At 32.2% G+C, this 17,266-nt stretch overlaps 1 protein-coding gene across 43 annotated transcripts in view; it reads right to left on the bottom strand.

Annotated features, from left to right (window-relative positions):
- Positions 1–311: 311 nt before the first annotated feature.
- Positions 312–17,266, bottom strand: part of LOC105336913 (leucine-rich repeat-containing protein 71) — a 56,653-nt gene continuing 39,698 nt past the window's right edge. For 17 of the 43 annotated variants that reach the window (XM_066075356.1, XM_034464866.2, XM_066075371.1 and 14 more), the window contains 9 exons: positions 16,619–16,712; positions 15,193–15,210; positions 13,586–13,636; positions 9,097–9,132; positions 6,356–6,388; positions 4,168–4,253; positions 2,854–2,962; positions 1,499–1,614; positions 312–1,068 (listed from right to left, as the gene is read on the bottom strand). In XM_066075356.1, the coding sequence (XP_065931428.1) occupies positions 952–1,068; positions 1,499–1,614; positions 2,854–2,962; positions 4,168–4,253; positions 6,356–6,388; positions 9,097–9,132; positions 13,586–13,636; positions 15,193–15,210; positions 16,619–16,712 (660 nt within the window). In that variant the 3' untranslated portion in view covers positions 312–951. Of the gene's footprint in view, positions 1,069–1,498; positions 1,615–2,853; positions 2,963–4,167; positions 4,254–6,355; positions 6,389–9,096; positions 9,133–13,585; positions 13,637–14,394; positions 14,419–15,192; positions 15,211–16,585; positions 16,713–17,266 lie in introns of all 43 variants that reach the window. The other 26 variants (XM_034464873.2, XM_066075428.1, XM_034464882.2 and 23 more) reach the window with 24 other exon arrangements.

Here is a 17,266-nt window from a genome sequence, read left to right on the forward strand (position 1 = left end):
GGTGTAACTTTACAAACATTTTATCGATACGATCATTCTTGAAAATGTGATTATCATTGAATCAACGAAAACTGATGTCCACAAACATCGATTAAACCACAGTATCAAATATCATTACCTAATCAAAGGAATTTGTTGTTTTATTACAGATTAAATATTTTCGTCTATTTTGTATGTGTATTTAATTTTGGATCATAAGCTTTATGAACTATAAAATTACTCATCACACAAACTCCATTGCAAGGTATTCCGATACACAACGTTTAAGATTAAAACTCTCTACTTTGTATGAATAGAAATAACGAATAGCATTCAGTTTTGAATTTGTTTTACTGAGAGCAAATCAATAAAAAAGTACAATAAAACAATGTATTTAATAAATATGTTTGTATATTTATAACATACAATAAAGAACACGTGTACATAACATCAGTATCACAGGCTGAGTTTTGAATGGACGGTTGATTCTGGGAGACTTCTCCCGGCAAAAAATAAATCAGTACTTTTTGAATCTCCATGAAATAAATCTGTATGTACAATTAAGAACACGTGTACAGAAGACGTATATCGGTATCACACGCTTTAAATTTCTGAATGGACAGTCGATGCTGGGGAACGCATCTCGACAAATAAATCGGTACTCCACTCACAACAATGCTCTCCCGTATAAACAAATTACAATCATTCATACGATTCATGAAGTAAAAATATTGACTCAACACACAACATTCACGCCCAAAATATTGACCTATAACAAATATCTTTTCTTTCATAATTTTGAGTCAGCTTATTAAGGAAGGGAACAGAAAATCAATTTACAAAATAAAAATATATTTAAAAGACCCTCAAAATACATATTTATAACTCTCCACATTCATACTCATAAAATATTACAACTATTTTTGAATTCATAATTTACAGTCAGCACAGTTGAGTTTTTTTCGGATTCTTTTATGACGTAGAATCTACTTCCGGTGTCTGTGGCGGCGGCTTGTAGAACGGATCCTTTGGAAGCATTATATCATTGATCTTCCGGACAATGTCGCTCTCCGAGGAAATCTTGTTTTTCTACAAAACACGATGAATAACGGAAGTAGTACATTTTATTTTCATAATTCACGATTATTCACATTTTTGTCAAAATCACTCTGGTGTAATCTTGGGTTTTTTCATTGAAACTACAATTTTTTACAAAAGATATATTTTTTCAATATATGCACGTACACTATACGCGTGTTTATTAATGAAATAAATCAACACTTTCTTAGATTACATCAAACGATTAAAAACATCTATAAAAATTCAACATAATTATAACAAAATGGAAACATTATAAAAGAAACTTCAATATAAATAAACTTAGGCTATATCTTTTGATGTGAATATCACAAACAACACTTTCCGTATCCATGATAATAACAAACTAAAAATTATCTTCAAACAATTACATTGATTTTAAAATACAAGATTCCACAAGAACACAATATTAAGAACTTACAAACACACAGATCCGCATCAATCCGGTCCCGCCTGATTTACTTCCTAGAGACAGAGTCGTCTGGTATTGCATCGCTTTCAAAATGGCCGCCATGCCCTGCTCTCCGATCTGATTACCTGTAAGTACAAACAAATGTCAACATGACTAGACAAATTGCTTTAAGAAATGAAGATAATAATTTTTTATTGATCGACGTATCAAAGAAAAAAAATGACCGGGAAACTTTATCAATGCGTGTTTATTTTGGAAATTCCCGTTCTATAAATAGTGTTAAATAAGAACAGATGAGAAAAGTAGATCCGGCCAAAATTTTATTGATGCAGGTATCAAAAAATTGTTTCGACCAATCAAAAGCGCCGATATCTTATCAAACTAATAAATATTAAATGCCTCCAATGTGAACATAAGGAGCCAAGTTTTAATTGACCAGGGTACATAAACCAGTTAGGCAAGTTCATATTTATAATTTCATAGACTTGTACATGTACAGTTCAACTTCGATATCCTGAGCACTGATATCTCGAATACAATGGATATACCGAAGTGATTTTTAAGGCACAGAGCTCGATGGCCCTGGCCATTTTCTTTACTGTTTTGATCTTCTCAAGAAGAGCGACATTATATAAATAGTGCCTGTTTGGGAGGGTAACAGTTGAAATTGACACCCCGAGAAAACCATTGTCAACCGACGCGAAGCGGAGGTTGACAATGGTTTTCTCGGGGTGTCAATTTCAACTGTTATCCTCCCAAACAGGCACTATTTATTTTGTTATACTGAATGTCTTTTTTTAAAATTTTTAAGAAAATTTTACTGCTTTTATATAGGAATAACGTGAATTATACAGCGAACCGTACGCGCATAATTTTCGCGCATGTAACATTTTTTAATGTTACCCGTTGCCAAGTGCGTTGCTAACGCTGAGGGTAATAGTAAATATTATTAACTGCGTCTTAACCAATCAGATTTCAGTATTTAACATGAAAGTATAACAAATAAAAATATAGTAAAATACCCAAATTTAAAAGGTAAAACATATAGATTTTGTTACTAAATGATAGAGAATGGCTGAATACACCGCTTTCAGAGATATAAGGTAGATCTGATAGTTAATATGTTGACCACCCAGTCTGTTAGTCTAGGACTTCATGATCCTGGAGACATTTTGACATATAGACTTGGTTATTACTTAATAAGTATATGTGCCAGACAATATCTAATTGATAGGGAATCATGATTGACTTACTGACTTACAAAAACAAGTTCAAATTGATCAAGAGTTTAACTGACTAGTTCATTGACTTACGAGACAAGTTCAAATTGATCAAGAGTTTAACTGACTAGTTCATTGACTTACGAGACAAGTTCAGGTTGATTAGGAGTCTGTTGCCGGGCACCCATAGCTGACCCTCAATGAAGTCTGCCTCGTCTGTGAGAGGGTTGATGAAGGAGGAGTCACCCATGTCCTGGAATAAAGTTAATGTACAGTGTATATTGGGCAAGAGGATCGCTGTATTCTAAAATATAAAGTATTTAAAATGTTGTTTGCCTGTTACGTTTTTTTTCTTGTTGGGAATCATTGCCATATCCTTTCATTAAAACCCCCGCTTGTATATAAACTAATGGATACTTGCTAAAACAATTACATTCTAACTTTATAAATCAAAAGCAATTTTACACCCGCACATTTAATCCTTCTTGTTTTATACGGGTAAATAGCAAACTGATATGGACACAGACTTTTAATTCATTGTACATAAAAGTAAATTATAAAGAGGGTTTGGTGGCCTTTACTGTTTTTATTTTCATGTATATTAATCTTATTTAAATGAAAAACTATAGAACAAAGAAAAAAAAATTTAAAACAGAATACATTTTGTTTGTCTTTCCTTCATCACAGGCACCTGAATTTTTATCAATTAGTCACTCAATATTAAAGCCAAATATAGAACAAATTCTACCTTCTCTCTCTCTCTCTCTCTCTCTCTCTCTCTCTCTCTATATATAATACAGAATAGAGGAGGTAGATTTTTTTTTAATATTTGGCTCACTGAACTACTGATTAATAAAAATTCAGGTGTCTTTGCCTTCAAAACAAACTAAAGAATAAAATGTTATTTGTCAACATTTCAAGTCAAGGTGAATGATATTGTGTTGACAATCAAGACTCTAATTACGCATGTGTCACACTCATACATGTATTTTCACTATTTACATGTTTTTACATATTTTCATTCAGTGTCATAAAAAGCGGGTTTTTTTTCAATATGTCTAATGAACATAAAGAAGATAAAATAACTTTAATTTTTTCTGAAAACTATGTGAAATTGCATTTGTCTAATATACGATTTTATGTTTTTACAAATATTGAAATAAACGCTTTATATGAAACTATATGAAAATATGTAAAATCATGTAAAGAGTGAAAATAACATACACGTTTAATTATGAACGCATGCTTTATGTTACATTAAATTGTGAACGTTTTCCATAAAACAATTTACGTTTAAAAAGAATCAAAAACTGTAATTGGCGTTTAGCTCTCTCTAAGCGTATTCTTCTATTATCATATCATACATGACATTACAAAATTGTTCTCTGTAAGGGTATTTAACTGTAAGTCTAAATCATACAAGACATTATAACCATGAATTGTTAGATGACCCCTGACCTCTGGTTCGGCCTGTGAAGGTTTCCCTTTGTCCTTTCCTTTAGTTTTCCCTTTGGCCGCATTCTTGGTATCCGCCACTAACGATGCTGCAATAAACCAACGAGGTTCAACACACAGCGAAATCAGTGGAATTCACGGTGGTTAAATCAACACACCGCGAAATCAGTGGAAATCACGGTGGTTAAATCAACACACCGCGAAATCAGTGGAGATCACGGTGATAAAATCAACACACCGCGAAATCAGTGGAATTCATGGTGGTTAAATGTTCGTGGATTTCACCAAATGACAACACACGTAACAAGTTATGAATTACATTTATGATTTTTTTTCTAATGCAATATTTTTGTGTTCATTTATTTTTTTTTAATTAAAGCACAAAAACTTGTCTTTATAAAACATTTACAATCCACGAAAATTAACCACAATAAATCTAGATGAAGAAAGATAACTGAATGGCAGTAATTGGAAGAACGTTTTTAAAAAAAATGTTATTCAACATCATCATTTATATGTATATATTTTTTTTCTCTATAAACTAAATGAAATGAATAAACAAGTTTAAATTTTTTGCCTTGTTCAATTTATTACAGATATTAGATAACAAACTATTTTTAAATGCTACAATAACCATGCAAAACTACATAGGATCAATTAAAACTGAAACAAAACATGCATTGGTTTTTTTTTTCTTTTTTTCTAAAGTTTCAAACCTGACACTTATTTTATCAATTTGTTTAGCTATATTTTAAAAAAATATCATCTAATCTAAAATACTTTGATTGACAATGATAAGAATGAAATTTCATGAATCTTCTGTTTTCTTCTTAGCAAGTATGTTTATGGCTTTTAAATTTGAGTTTTATTTACTGTATTTCATTAATTCTAGCAATTACAAAACAACATAAAATGTATTAATAAAACTATTGGCTGTTTTGACTATAGTAAGTATCTTAAATTAAGCATTACACATTTATACCGTGGAATCAATAGACTTTACAGGGTGGGAAAGCAGGTAAACATGTTTGTAAAACTCAACAATCTAACATCTTTTCAAAACATATCATTTGGCAACAAATCAATGTGTTTGTCCATTATTATTTAATAAAGTCTTTTTATTCCACGTAAAATGGCCACCGTGTAAATGATTCCACAGTACAAGAAACGCCACAACATCCCAAGGCATGCTTCAGTAGTGTTTCAAATAGTCTCGAGACGAAGTAAAACAGCGACAAGTTAGTAAGCATACAGTATTAAGGTAGGATTAAACAGTAGGCAGCCAGCAAAAGTCAGTTATAAACAAAAGTCCTAGTTAGGAGTATAGCAAGTATTTCATATCCATATTAGATGCTCAGTTAATAACTGTAGCTTTTGGGCTCACGTAATTGTAATGTATTTCATCTTGATCCAATGATGTCGATACTTTTTTACCATGGATTTCATTATTGCCATTATTACTTATTTTCTACCTTAACTCTGTTAAAGGGGATATATCTTTCACATTATGGCTTGCTATCTTGCTTCTTTAAAATCCATAAAGATAAAAGACTAAATTAACAAGTAAGGGCCTTTTCAAACTGTTCAAGTAAAGAGTGGAACTAAATATCTGCCGTGCTTGACAACGAAAATGGATTGGTCTTAACCAAAGTTTTGGTTTGTTAGAGGGGAAAAATAACGGGATTGGATAAAAATAAATGAACACTGCTGCACGTCACGAATCAGAACTGTTGAACCAATGATATTAGAGATACAAATTTTTTTTTGCTCCCTAATTTCCGAAAAACAACATGTTAATATGTCCAAAATAAAACTATTGTTTGTTTGGAATTGCCTTCCATCTTTTTGCCCCCCCCCCCCCACAACTGATAAAATTTTATTAGCAAAAAAGAAAGAATTTTTAATTTGTTAGCAATTATTAATTAGTAAAACTCCCTTAAACTTTCACATGATTTGTTTAGGTATGAATTATCATTTAGTGAAGAGAAAATCCAAATATTTGAGGTTCGAAATTTGAATAGTTTTCTTTATCTGTATTCAGAGCTCTCTTTCTTATGTAGATAAGTATAGTCTAAAAATGGCCACGACCATCCAGGTCTCTTAAAATAAACGTGTTTTCTTGTGTCAGTTTATTTCTAATTCATGACGTGTTCTGGGGGTCAAAGGGAGATAACCTTGTTACAATTTTTACCGGCAAAAGATGTGACCAAACGCATAGTGGCTGCTGAGAGGGAAAATACAAAATAAAATTAAGGTTTGCAGCAGTTTACAATCATCATGGCTGCTGAGTGGAGTAAGCAAAAGTCTTCCGATTTCTAGTCTTGTAGTCTTGGTGGTTGCTACATGTACTTTCTAAAACTATGGTTTACAGCTTGCAACAGCTAAACCCATCACGAGAGCTGCTGGGACAAGTGATAACCTATTGATTTACAGCATTGATTTCAGAATAAGGAATCCTTTTTTTAGTATTGTGAGGTGATATCAAATTTTGTAAGGTACATTTTAATTTAAAACGGGTTTTTTTCAAGGAATTAGGAGTATTTCGATGTAGAAATGTAGATGGAAAACTTGGCATTATAAAGTGATCAAATGGTCGGGGGTGATCAAATCCAAAAAAAACCCTGAAGGGCTTTATGGTAGATTGGCTCACGCTTGACCTTTTTTGATGACCTCATAAAATTCAAGGAATGAATCCTTATTACATTGTATCTACATAATTTTCAGCAGTTAAAGGATTGAACATAGAAAGGTCATCGATGAAAATGTTAATCTATATTAACAGCTGGACCAAATAATATGAATACACAGTACAATGTTATAAACAGTTATCAATGATATGTTACAAAAATATTCTGAAAAATTCATTTTAACGAAATATGTGTCTCGTTTGACCCATCATCCCAAAGAAACACAAACTAAATAGTTTATAAAAGTACGGAAAGCGTGATAAACATACATTATTTTTTCTGCAATCAACGAAAGTAAATTGGCCTTATTTTTGTAAGCTTTTCTTAGTTTTTTTGTAAGTTTTTCTTTGGTTTTAGTATTTCCCCCTTTTCTGGAAGTTTTTCTTTGTTTTTTGTATTGCTCCCTTTTCTGTAAACTTTTTTTTTTGTATTGCTCCCTGTTCTGCAAGTTTTTCTTTGGTTTTTGTATTTCCCCCTTTTCTATAAGCGTTTCTTTGTAAGCTTTTCTTTGGGTTTTTTGGTAAAGTTTTGTAAAGTTGTTTTTTTTTAATTCCTTAAAAGCGTTTGACTATCCATGCTTTTACTACGGATATTGATGACGTTGTGCAGTTGTACCCGATACAGTGGACGTGATGACACGCTTCGAAAAAGAGCGTGGGGCTGTAGCATAAAAATATACATCAAATCTTGCAATTGTATTTAACTTTCAAAATGTTTTCTTACTTGACAAGTGCTATTCCTCAAAACATGATTTTCACTCTATGCGTGCAAAAACTGTACATGGACGACACTAATTCGTAGTCTTTTAAAAAAAATGTCTATTCTTGAGAGCTACTACAGTAAACTACAAAGATGTTTAGGATCAGAATTGATATGAAAGGAAATCTGAGTAAAAGATATGATACAATGATTGGTGAGATCTGCATGGTACGATGTACAGCAAAACTCGAATATACCGAATACAAATATAGCAAACTTATGGCATTACCAAAGTTCTTTTTTCCCTATGGTCCCCCTTTAATTTCGATGTAAACGAGTTTCGCTGTGCATAACATACTGGATAAGAAGACAAGTACTTGGGGTTATTTAACGGCAATGTCAATTAGTATGTATAGGGAATAATTCTTGGGTTTTCTGGAGGTAATACTCGTTTAAGGTACACTGTTAAATTTGTGTACTGTTGATACCTTATTTAACGCGAAAAAGTAATATTTGCGTAAAACTTTAAGATTCTAAATCTCATTTTTATTTTTCAGGCAGATTTGAATTATATTTAACGTAGCAAAAAAGTGATGCTCGCGAATTTATATTCTCGCAATTTGATACAAAAAGCGGAATCGCAAAACTAAGTACTAGCGTAAAATAAGGAATTTACAGTATTCAATGCTCAAGAGTTCATTAATCAATGTTGGGTAAATTTAGACAGAAAAGATTTCTAAAGAGACACCATTTCATTCCTTTAAGAATGGTATATGAGCATTAACTGTTGGATCAAATTTAACAAAATCATGGATGAACGGGCTAATTTTTACTACTGCATATAACCAAAGGTTGTTTCCCTTGAAAGATGAACAGTGCACCTGTATCTATAATAATATCAATATTCTTCTACATAAGCCCTAAATACACTATTTTTGGGGAAACAAAATGATGGGTAGCCTAATCCTATCTAACTTTGGATTGATTAATCGTTGAACTAATCGTTCACACCATTATTTGTTTAACAACTCTCTCAGAGCATTTTCTCTATCTAAAGTTCTAGTACTGTTGGTTTATCATTATTAAATTAACACCGATTTTCATGCACTTCGATCCATGCAGTCAAGTAATCAATGTAATAATAAATAATAACAGTATATCAATGTACAACACAGTCCTCTAATAAATAATGTAAGATTGAGTTTAAAGAAATATGAATGATTACTTTGTACACGAACAAGATTTCAAAGTGTCTGCATGGATTGAAATTTATCTATTTGCCGTTGGTGTACTTCATGATATCGTTTTGATTCATCTTTGGTTTTCCCTAATCATTCTAGTATATATAATCTTTCATCTACCCCCAGTTTGTTTTCATATCCCCATATCAAATAGTTGATCCGCCACCAATCTCTAATATAGTTACCATGATAAAGGTTTGATCCGCAACCGGCTTTTCAAAGAATTCCCTTTTAAAATGTTTGATCCACCACCGGTTTCTATTATTACTCCCATATAAAATCTGTGATCCACCCCGATAACTTACCTCCAGAACTTCGGCCCGTAGTGTTCCCACCTTTGTCTGTGTAAAAAGGTAATAAATATGCAAAAAAAAATCTAATTAGCCAAACATGTGATAGAGATCTACACAAAGTGAGATTAGCTAGAATAATTCACACACAGAAGCATGTTTATTAAATTGACAAAACACATATGTATGGAAGTTAAACTTCAAACATAGAATGGTAATGAAAATGAATCAGTCAATGGCAATATGATTTCATAGATATACGATTACATAAAAATGGAAGATGAAATTTGAAATCCTGCGACATTACCAGACCAGGCCATGTCTATTTCAATAACGTTATTCCTATAATGACTTAGTAATATCTTACAACCCGTGTACAGTGTAATATGGCCCAAATACCATTCACTCTTAAATGATTTAAGTCAAAAATATGTCTTTCATGTCCCCCCCCCCCCCATTTTTTTCATTAACTTTAGACACAAACTACAAAAGGTTACTGCTTGCTATGTATTATGATACACAGTCCATCAATATCGCCTCTCATTTTCAGATGTTGAGTTATCCCTATAACTCAGACACGATTTGAGATAAAAAAAAAATATTTATTTTTTTATGTATAAAATGGTTTACTGGTCATTTTAAATGATTGACGAAAATATTGATTGTTTACGTCAAGTGACAAGCGAGATACAGAGGTAAGAATTGATTGTTATGTAAACAAAGCTTGGGTCTTATAGGTGTTTAAAAAAAATTATTATAGAGAATTATCATTTCTTAGACAAAATGACACGTAACTAAAAAACAATTCAAACTAATTGATTATCATTTTAAATACTATTTTCAGCACAAGAAGGATGCATTGGATTGAAACTTACACCAATACAACACATATGTAAAAATGACAATATTCGAGCTTTGTTTACAAAACAAAGATTTATGAACTCTGTATCTTCCTTATAATTTTATATTTGTCCATACAATTTTGACATAGCATTGTAAACTTCTATATTTATCATTATAAACATTGAAAATGGGAAAATAAAATCTGAAAAGTTTAGGTCAAATCGTGTGTAACTCCCATTAAGGTCTCAGACTGGATTGTCTACAAATTACACATCAGATCCACACCGACATTTTAAATAATAAACAATTAATAAATACTGTAAACCAACTTTTATTCGCTTGCGAGAAATTTTCGCAAGGTAAGCGAAAGCCCTGTGGTCGAAAATATTTCTCACCCCGAACCAAACCTTTGTCTATAGTTTTTATAAAATTACAGGTCTGGATAAGGCTTAATCGTGAAATAAAGAAGCCGCGAATAAAAATTGGTTTACAGACAGTAAAGGAAAACTCCATGCATTATAGCTTTAATATTTTGCAACTGATTACATATTTGTTATGCAAATCTCTTCTCAAGGAGGATAACTAAATATAGTTACATGTAGCCATAAAAATCCAGCCCTATCAAAGGGTTCTAGACACGATTTCAGATGAAAAATTTATTTTTGGTTTTTACGCATAAAATAGTTTACTTGTGTATTTTGAATGATTACCCATTATTTGAATTTGGGAAGTCATGTTACAAGTGAGATACATAGGGAAGAAGTCTTTGTTATGTAAACAAAGCTCGAGTCTTATATTTGTTTACAAATTATGTAAAGTAAAGAAATTACCATTTCTTTGACAAAATAACTTGTGGAAACAAGATAAACTCATTCAATGTGTTCAAAAATAATTTTACCAACAACAAAATGCAATATTAGATTGAAACTTTTACCAATACAAGACATATGTAAACAATATAAAGACTCGAGCTTTTTTTTTTTACAAAACAAAGACTTTTAACCTTTGTATCTCGCTTGTAACTCGATATTTGACTTTCAAATTTTGATAAAGCATTTAAAACATCCATATTGACCACTCTAGACATTAAAAGTGAAAAAAAATATATGAAAAAATTGAGCTCAAATCGTGTCTAAGTCCCTTTAAAGGGGCCAGATGGTCGTGGCCATTTTTAGACCAAATAAAATCTCCAAAAAGAAAAGAGCTCTATTCAAAGCTATAACAAAAGATTCAAAAGTTAAAGATCAAAAACGAAATTGGTCTTGACTAAATAATAGTACATAGTTCATAAATCATTTTTAGAAACAGGAGGTAGATCTGATGGTTAGTCTGTTGACCATCAAGCCTCCTTAAGGTAGATCTGATGGTTAGTTTGTTGACCATCCAGTCTCCTTAAGGTAGATCTGATGGTAAGTTTGTTGACCATCCAACCTCCTTAAGGTAGATCTGATGGTTAGTTGACCATCCAGTCTCCTTAAGGTAGATATGATGGTTAGTTTGTTGACCATCCAGTCTCCTTAAGGTATATGTGATGGTTAGTTTGTTGACCATCCAGTCTCCTTAAGGTAGATGTGATGGTTAGTTTGTTGACTATCCTGTCTCCTTAAACACATTCTTATTTTTTTTTCTTGTTACTGAATAATACAATATTATGATCAACTAATAATAGGATACATATATATATCACTAACTAAGCGCATGCAAGTGCTAAAGATCATGCATAACGATTAATTTCTACTGGTTATGCAAAGTGGGTAAAATCCTCGTTACTCTTCGGTTATGTATCTTTATCAAAGACTAGTGTACTTTTATCAGAGATGAGACAGTCGACAACCTGCAAGTTTTTATTTGAATAATTATAAGTAAACTATTTATAGATTGTGAACTACTAAGTAAATAGAAAAAATTTATATACAATACTAGCTTAAAAATTCCGTTTAGTTAATTATCTCCCTGTATTTCAAGACAGATTTATTCTTTAGGTTTAAATATTTAAATAATAGATCATCGAACCTTTCTAAGGGACTTTGAAGTCAATAATGAAATAATGGAGGTAGATAATTATCATTCCATTTATACACTATAAAAAAACATTCAACAGGCAGCAGGGTATTCTATGCTGTGAGACTTTGATAACAGAATTAAAGAAGGAAAAGTTGTTTGATTGAAGAAACGGAAAATGAAAGCAGGACTAAAGCTGAGTGAGAAATCTTGTAAAACTGTCATTTTTTAATTGATGAATAACTTATTTATATATTTATTTAATTAATTTTTTAATTAATAAGTAATATTGAGAAACTATCATTTTGTAAGCTCCCATCCTTTCTTGTTGAAGTACCAACTTTAAAATATTTCATGGTTCAAGTTGCCACACGTTAGTTTATATTAACCTAAATACGTTTGATACATGTAACGAAAAAACAAAATATTAAAAAAAGAAAATATCAGAAGAAAAGAATTATAATATCAAGAACACACATTTATCATTTTATTTACTATTGCTAAGATTTCAGCAAAATTATTTATCTTATATTAACAAGTTCATACCAAAAAATATTTATCTACATTACAAGTATTGATCAAAACATCACAAAAATTCAACAACAGCAAAAAAAAAACCACTTATCAAATCCTAGAAATTCCACCCATCTCTAAACCAACCCCCTTTTTGCTCTTTTCTATTTAAAACAAAATCTAAAGATAAACACTTTTTTATTGACTTTACACTGATAACTGAAATTATTGAAGCTCATACTCTCTTGCCAATGAATTTTTACCACTTTGATAAGATATTGTTTAGCTCCTTCCCTGCTGTTACACATACTGATCTTCTATAAATAGATTACCTAGTTTAGTGAAAGTGGACGACAAGTGTAAATTAAGTGGTGTATACAAATATATAGGCTACCAGGTGACTCCCAGAAACCATTTCATATAGGGTCATAACAGAGTATTGTGACATCACAATATACAGACCATTTCATACCATAGAGTCATAACAGAGTATTGCGACTTCCCAATATACTATGATGATCTATAATTCATAAAATATATTGTAACTGCATGTGTGATACTCTTATTCTAAATAGCAATTTTTCTTTAGCTGTTAAGCACATTTGGACAAGGTTGCATTATATATACCAAAAACTTTTTAAGGAAAAATTTGCACTTTTCTAATTAAAGATACATGTGAAATATGAAATGTATACGGGCTTTGGGATGTATGTCTACTTTGGTATTTAAAAAGATCAAATTATCATAACTTATAGAAATAATATAAATAATACCATTAGTTTATATGATGAATATCTCTAAAACACAACCAGAGAGAGAGAGAGAGAGAGAGAGAGAGAGAGAGAGAGAGAGAGAAAAAAATAGAGGAGAGAAAGAGAGAGAGAGAGAGAGAGAGAGAGTCTATCATATGCATTGAGGAAGCGACAGGCATTAAACCATATTTCTACAAGTTTTTACCAATACGTTTTGCATTCATACATAAAAGAAATTGAGGAAAAGCTAATGCAAATCATGGAGGGCAAAAAAGAAGGTAGAAACACCGTGTAAAAATGCCAATATATTTCAATCAAGAGGGATGGTTTCTGGGTAGATCAGACTCAGGTAGAGAGAATTGTAGGTATAGGTGCTGATATTGTACATCGAATACCTTTAGATATCGACCCGCGATGCTGAGTTTTCCTTGATTCCTCCTCTACTGCTAAAATCATACACACATCATGATACTAACACATTTCATGTTTTCTTGGCTTTTTTTGAATTATTCTAATTACCTTACCCACCCTAAAGCCACCCCCTTCTGCTCCCCATCACACTGCATAACAATTCACAATCAGAATTTAATGATATAGTAATGAAAAAATCCTGAAGATGGTTCAAAAAAACTAAAATCAGAAAATGTAGAACCAATGAAGAATGGAGTGCTAGATCTGATAGTGTAGCCAATCACAACATCTCAAGAGATAAATCAAAGCGTGACACATTGTCTAATGATGATGTTCCAAATGAACAAGTAATTCAGGTCAGATGAAATGTATAATGTAGCCAAAACACAACATCTTACAGATATAAGAAAGCTTGACACGTTGTCTAATGTATTGAGCATGGAGATGTTCCTAATGAGCAGGTAAAACAGATCTGATAAAATGTAAACTGTAGCAAAACACTGCATCCCAAACACATAGAGAGTGATCAATGCCTTCCTAAAGGATGAGACAGGAAGGAGATAATCTTTATGATTCAGGGGAAAAAATAATATCTGATATATATATGAACACATTAAAATTGTAGCCAGAACTGTAGCAAAAGACACAGAAAAACCAAATGCCTGACAACAGAATGAAACATGTATATATCCTACTTTATAAAGGAAATGTTCTAAATGGTTCAAATGAGCAGCAAAAAAAGGGCGACAATCTGTAGGGAGAATCTACTTGGGGGGTCCAATCATACTGGTACCTTTTCTACTGCCTGTTCCTCCCTCTGATTAAAACAAGATCGACAAAATCAGAAAGAAGTCCTATAACGCACTTCTCCGACTAAAAGGCAATACGCATTAACTGGAGAGACCAGCATACTGTAAATATGGTTAAGTACCCATGGGGGAAATTCACTTAGTGGCATGGTCAGCTTAAAACCGCATAAATTATTTTGGCATTCTTAACAAAAGCAAATAGAATTTACTATTTCAAAAGCTGAAACGGACAAGAGATCACTTTTTATACTTTCTGACAAATTGCTGTTTTCAAACAAATTAATAATTCCTAGGTTATAACTTAATAAACAAATTGTGGGTAAGTTCAATAGTGGACTTCTTAAAAGTTATATTTACTTGTAAAAATACATGCAAATTACAAGTATTTTCTCTCTTCTACACTAAATGGAATGAAAGTTACTTCAATCTCCTTAAATATTTGTAAAATCAAAAGCTTCAAGCTCTGAATTATCAGACAAACAAAGCCTCACTTTCTGTGTTTCTGATACTGGAATAAAGCGCATTATGTTAATGAATAGTTAAGCTCCTGCAACAAAATTGCAGAGAAAAAAAAATGTTAAAAAGAAAAAATATTCTAGCATAAAAAAGATTAATAATTATCTATTTTTTTTTCTTAAAGTACTAAACTAGGTGTATATAATCATAGAAACTCAAACAGAAACCTTAGAGCCCCAAAAATAAAAAGAAAAAAATAATAATTGCGGTTACAGAGATAAGTATATGGATACATGGTAATACAATACAGAATAGCCATATATAACCTTTTCCACTCTTGGAATCTGTTGGTATAATGTTCAAAATTATTGGCATTGATTCATCCATTATAATTGATAAAGTTCTGAAATAAAATGGCAAAAAATGTCCCCCCCCCCTTCCGGTGTAATTTTTTAAAATCTAAATATAAAGTATATAAGGGGGGTACAGTGAGTTGTTTCCCCTTATTAAGGAGGCTTACTACATTTAGGACAAATAGGTCCATAAATTCCCCACAAAATGTTTTCCTTAAATGAGGCTGACAACACAAAAACTTTAACTTTTAAAGACAGTATGGTCCATAAGAGACATAAAAGAATTACTTATAATTTATAAATGACCTTCTCTTGGCCATAAACTATAGTTTTCTAAAGAAATTAGCTTAAAATGCATTAGCTTAAATTTTGATTCTTTCCTTTATCTTTATTCAAAACTCTCCTTCTAAAGGAGTTTCAAATTGTCTAAAAATTGCCACAACTATCTAGGCTAAGCTTCATATAAACATCTGCCTTTTTTCTTTGTCCGATTTTTTAGTGAGCAATAAAATTCTTCAGCCAGCTAAAAACTAAAAAGTGTCCTATTTATTTATCTAAAAGTAAAAATCTGGGAAATGCAATCTTAAGTTTTTAATTTTTAAAACTGCATTTTAAAAAAAATCTATAAATCTTTCAAAATATTCAAAATTTAGCCTGAGGATACAGACTACATATGTGTATACTAGTAATGTAGAGTGATCAAACATATTATCTATTTCTACATCCCCTCTAATAAAACTACAATATTCCAAAAACCATATTGGAAAATTATCTATCATCGAATGGGTTTATTAAGCATAAATAAATTATTCCAAAACAGATTTAATCTTAATTTTGCATTACAATTTGCATTAAAAAAAATTTTGTTCTAACTGGTTTTAAGTTTTAGTAGTAGATTAATAAATTAAAGCAACCTTACAACAAAACTTTCTCACAGTTTGTTTCTGGGGTTTTTTTATAGCTGAAGTGTTAGATTTTACAAATGTTAGATACAAGTCAAAATGAGCCAAAAAATTAGATTGTACGGTTGGGGGTGAGGGAGGGGGGTCAAAACCACTGCATAAGACACTGTGCCTCAACAAATCTTACACCACTGTTATTTATTAAGAAGAACAAACACTGAGAGATCAAAAACATACTGACATGGTTTGGTTAAGGAGCTCATAAGAGGTCACAACCATTTCACTAACACAATTTGGGGGGTTGGGGCGAGGGGGGCTCAAAGAGGACACATATTACAGACTCAGTTTTGGGGGGGGGGGGGGGGGCTCATTAGTGGACACAAACAGACACATATAACAGACACGGTTGGTAGGAGGGGAGGGGAGGGACGCTTGATTCCGTGCTTACTGTACCGTGTCCGTACCTATCTTACTGAATGAAGAGGAGGAGACAGTACCTTTCTTGGCCGCCCCCTTGTCATCCTTTTTGCCTTTGGACTTGTCGTGTTTCTCCTCCTCTTTGGCCGGCTCCTTCCCCCCTTTACCAGCATCCTTAAAATAAATCATAAACTGGCTTTATTCTAGAAATGACACTTTAATAAGAGGCCTAATAGCAATATAGCTCACCTGAGGCCCAATAGCAATATAGCCCACCTGAGGCCCAATAGAAATATAGCCCACCTGAGGCCCAATAGCAATATAGCCCACCTGAGGCCCAATAGCAATATAGCCCACCTGAGGCCCAATAGAAATATAGCTCACCTGAGGCCCAATAGAAATATAGCCCACCTGAGGCCCAATAGAAATATAGCTCACCTGAGGCCCAATAGAAATATAGCTCACCTGAGCAATATTAGCCTTAAATGATCTCTACCGTCTTACCCAGCATTCTTTTAAGAAATAAATCATAATCTGGCTTTGTTCTAGGAAACAACACTTTAATAAGAGCCCAAGGGGCCAGATTGCTCACTTGAGCAACATTAGCCTTAAATGATTATAATATGGTTTAAACATGGCCAGTAAATTCCATATGGGGCAAAAGCGGAGCTCGAGCCACCTTAGGGAATTTACTGACCATGTATAAACCATATTAGGTCAACTACAAA

Source organism: Magallana gigas, chromosome 1, assembly GCF_963853765.1.
Source record: "Magallana gigas chromosome 1, xbMagGiga1.1, whole genome shotgun sequence".
Taxonomy (NCBI): domain Eukaryota; kingdom Metazoa; phylum Mollusca; class Bivalvia; order Ostreida; family Ostreidae; genus Magallana; species Magallana gigas.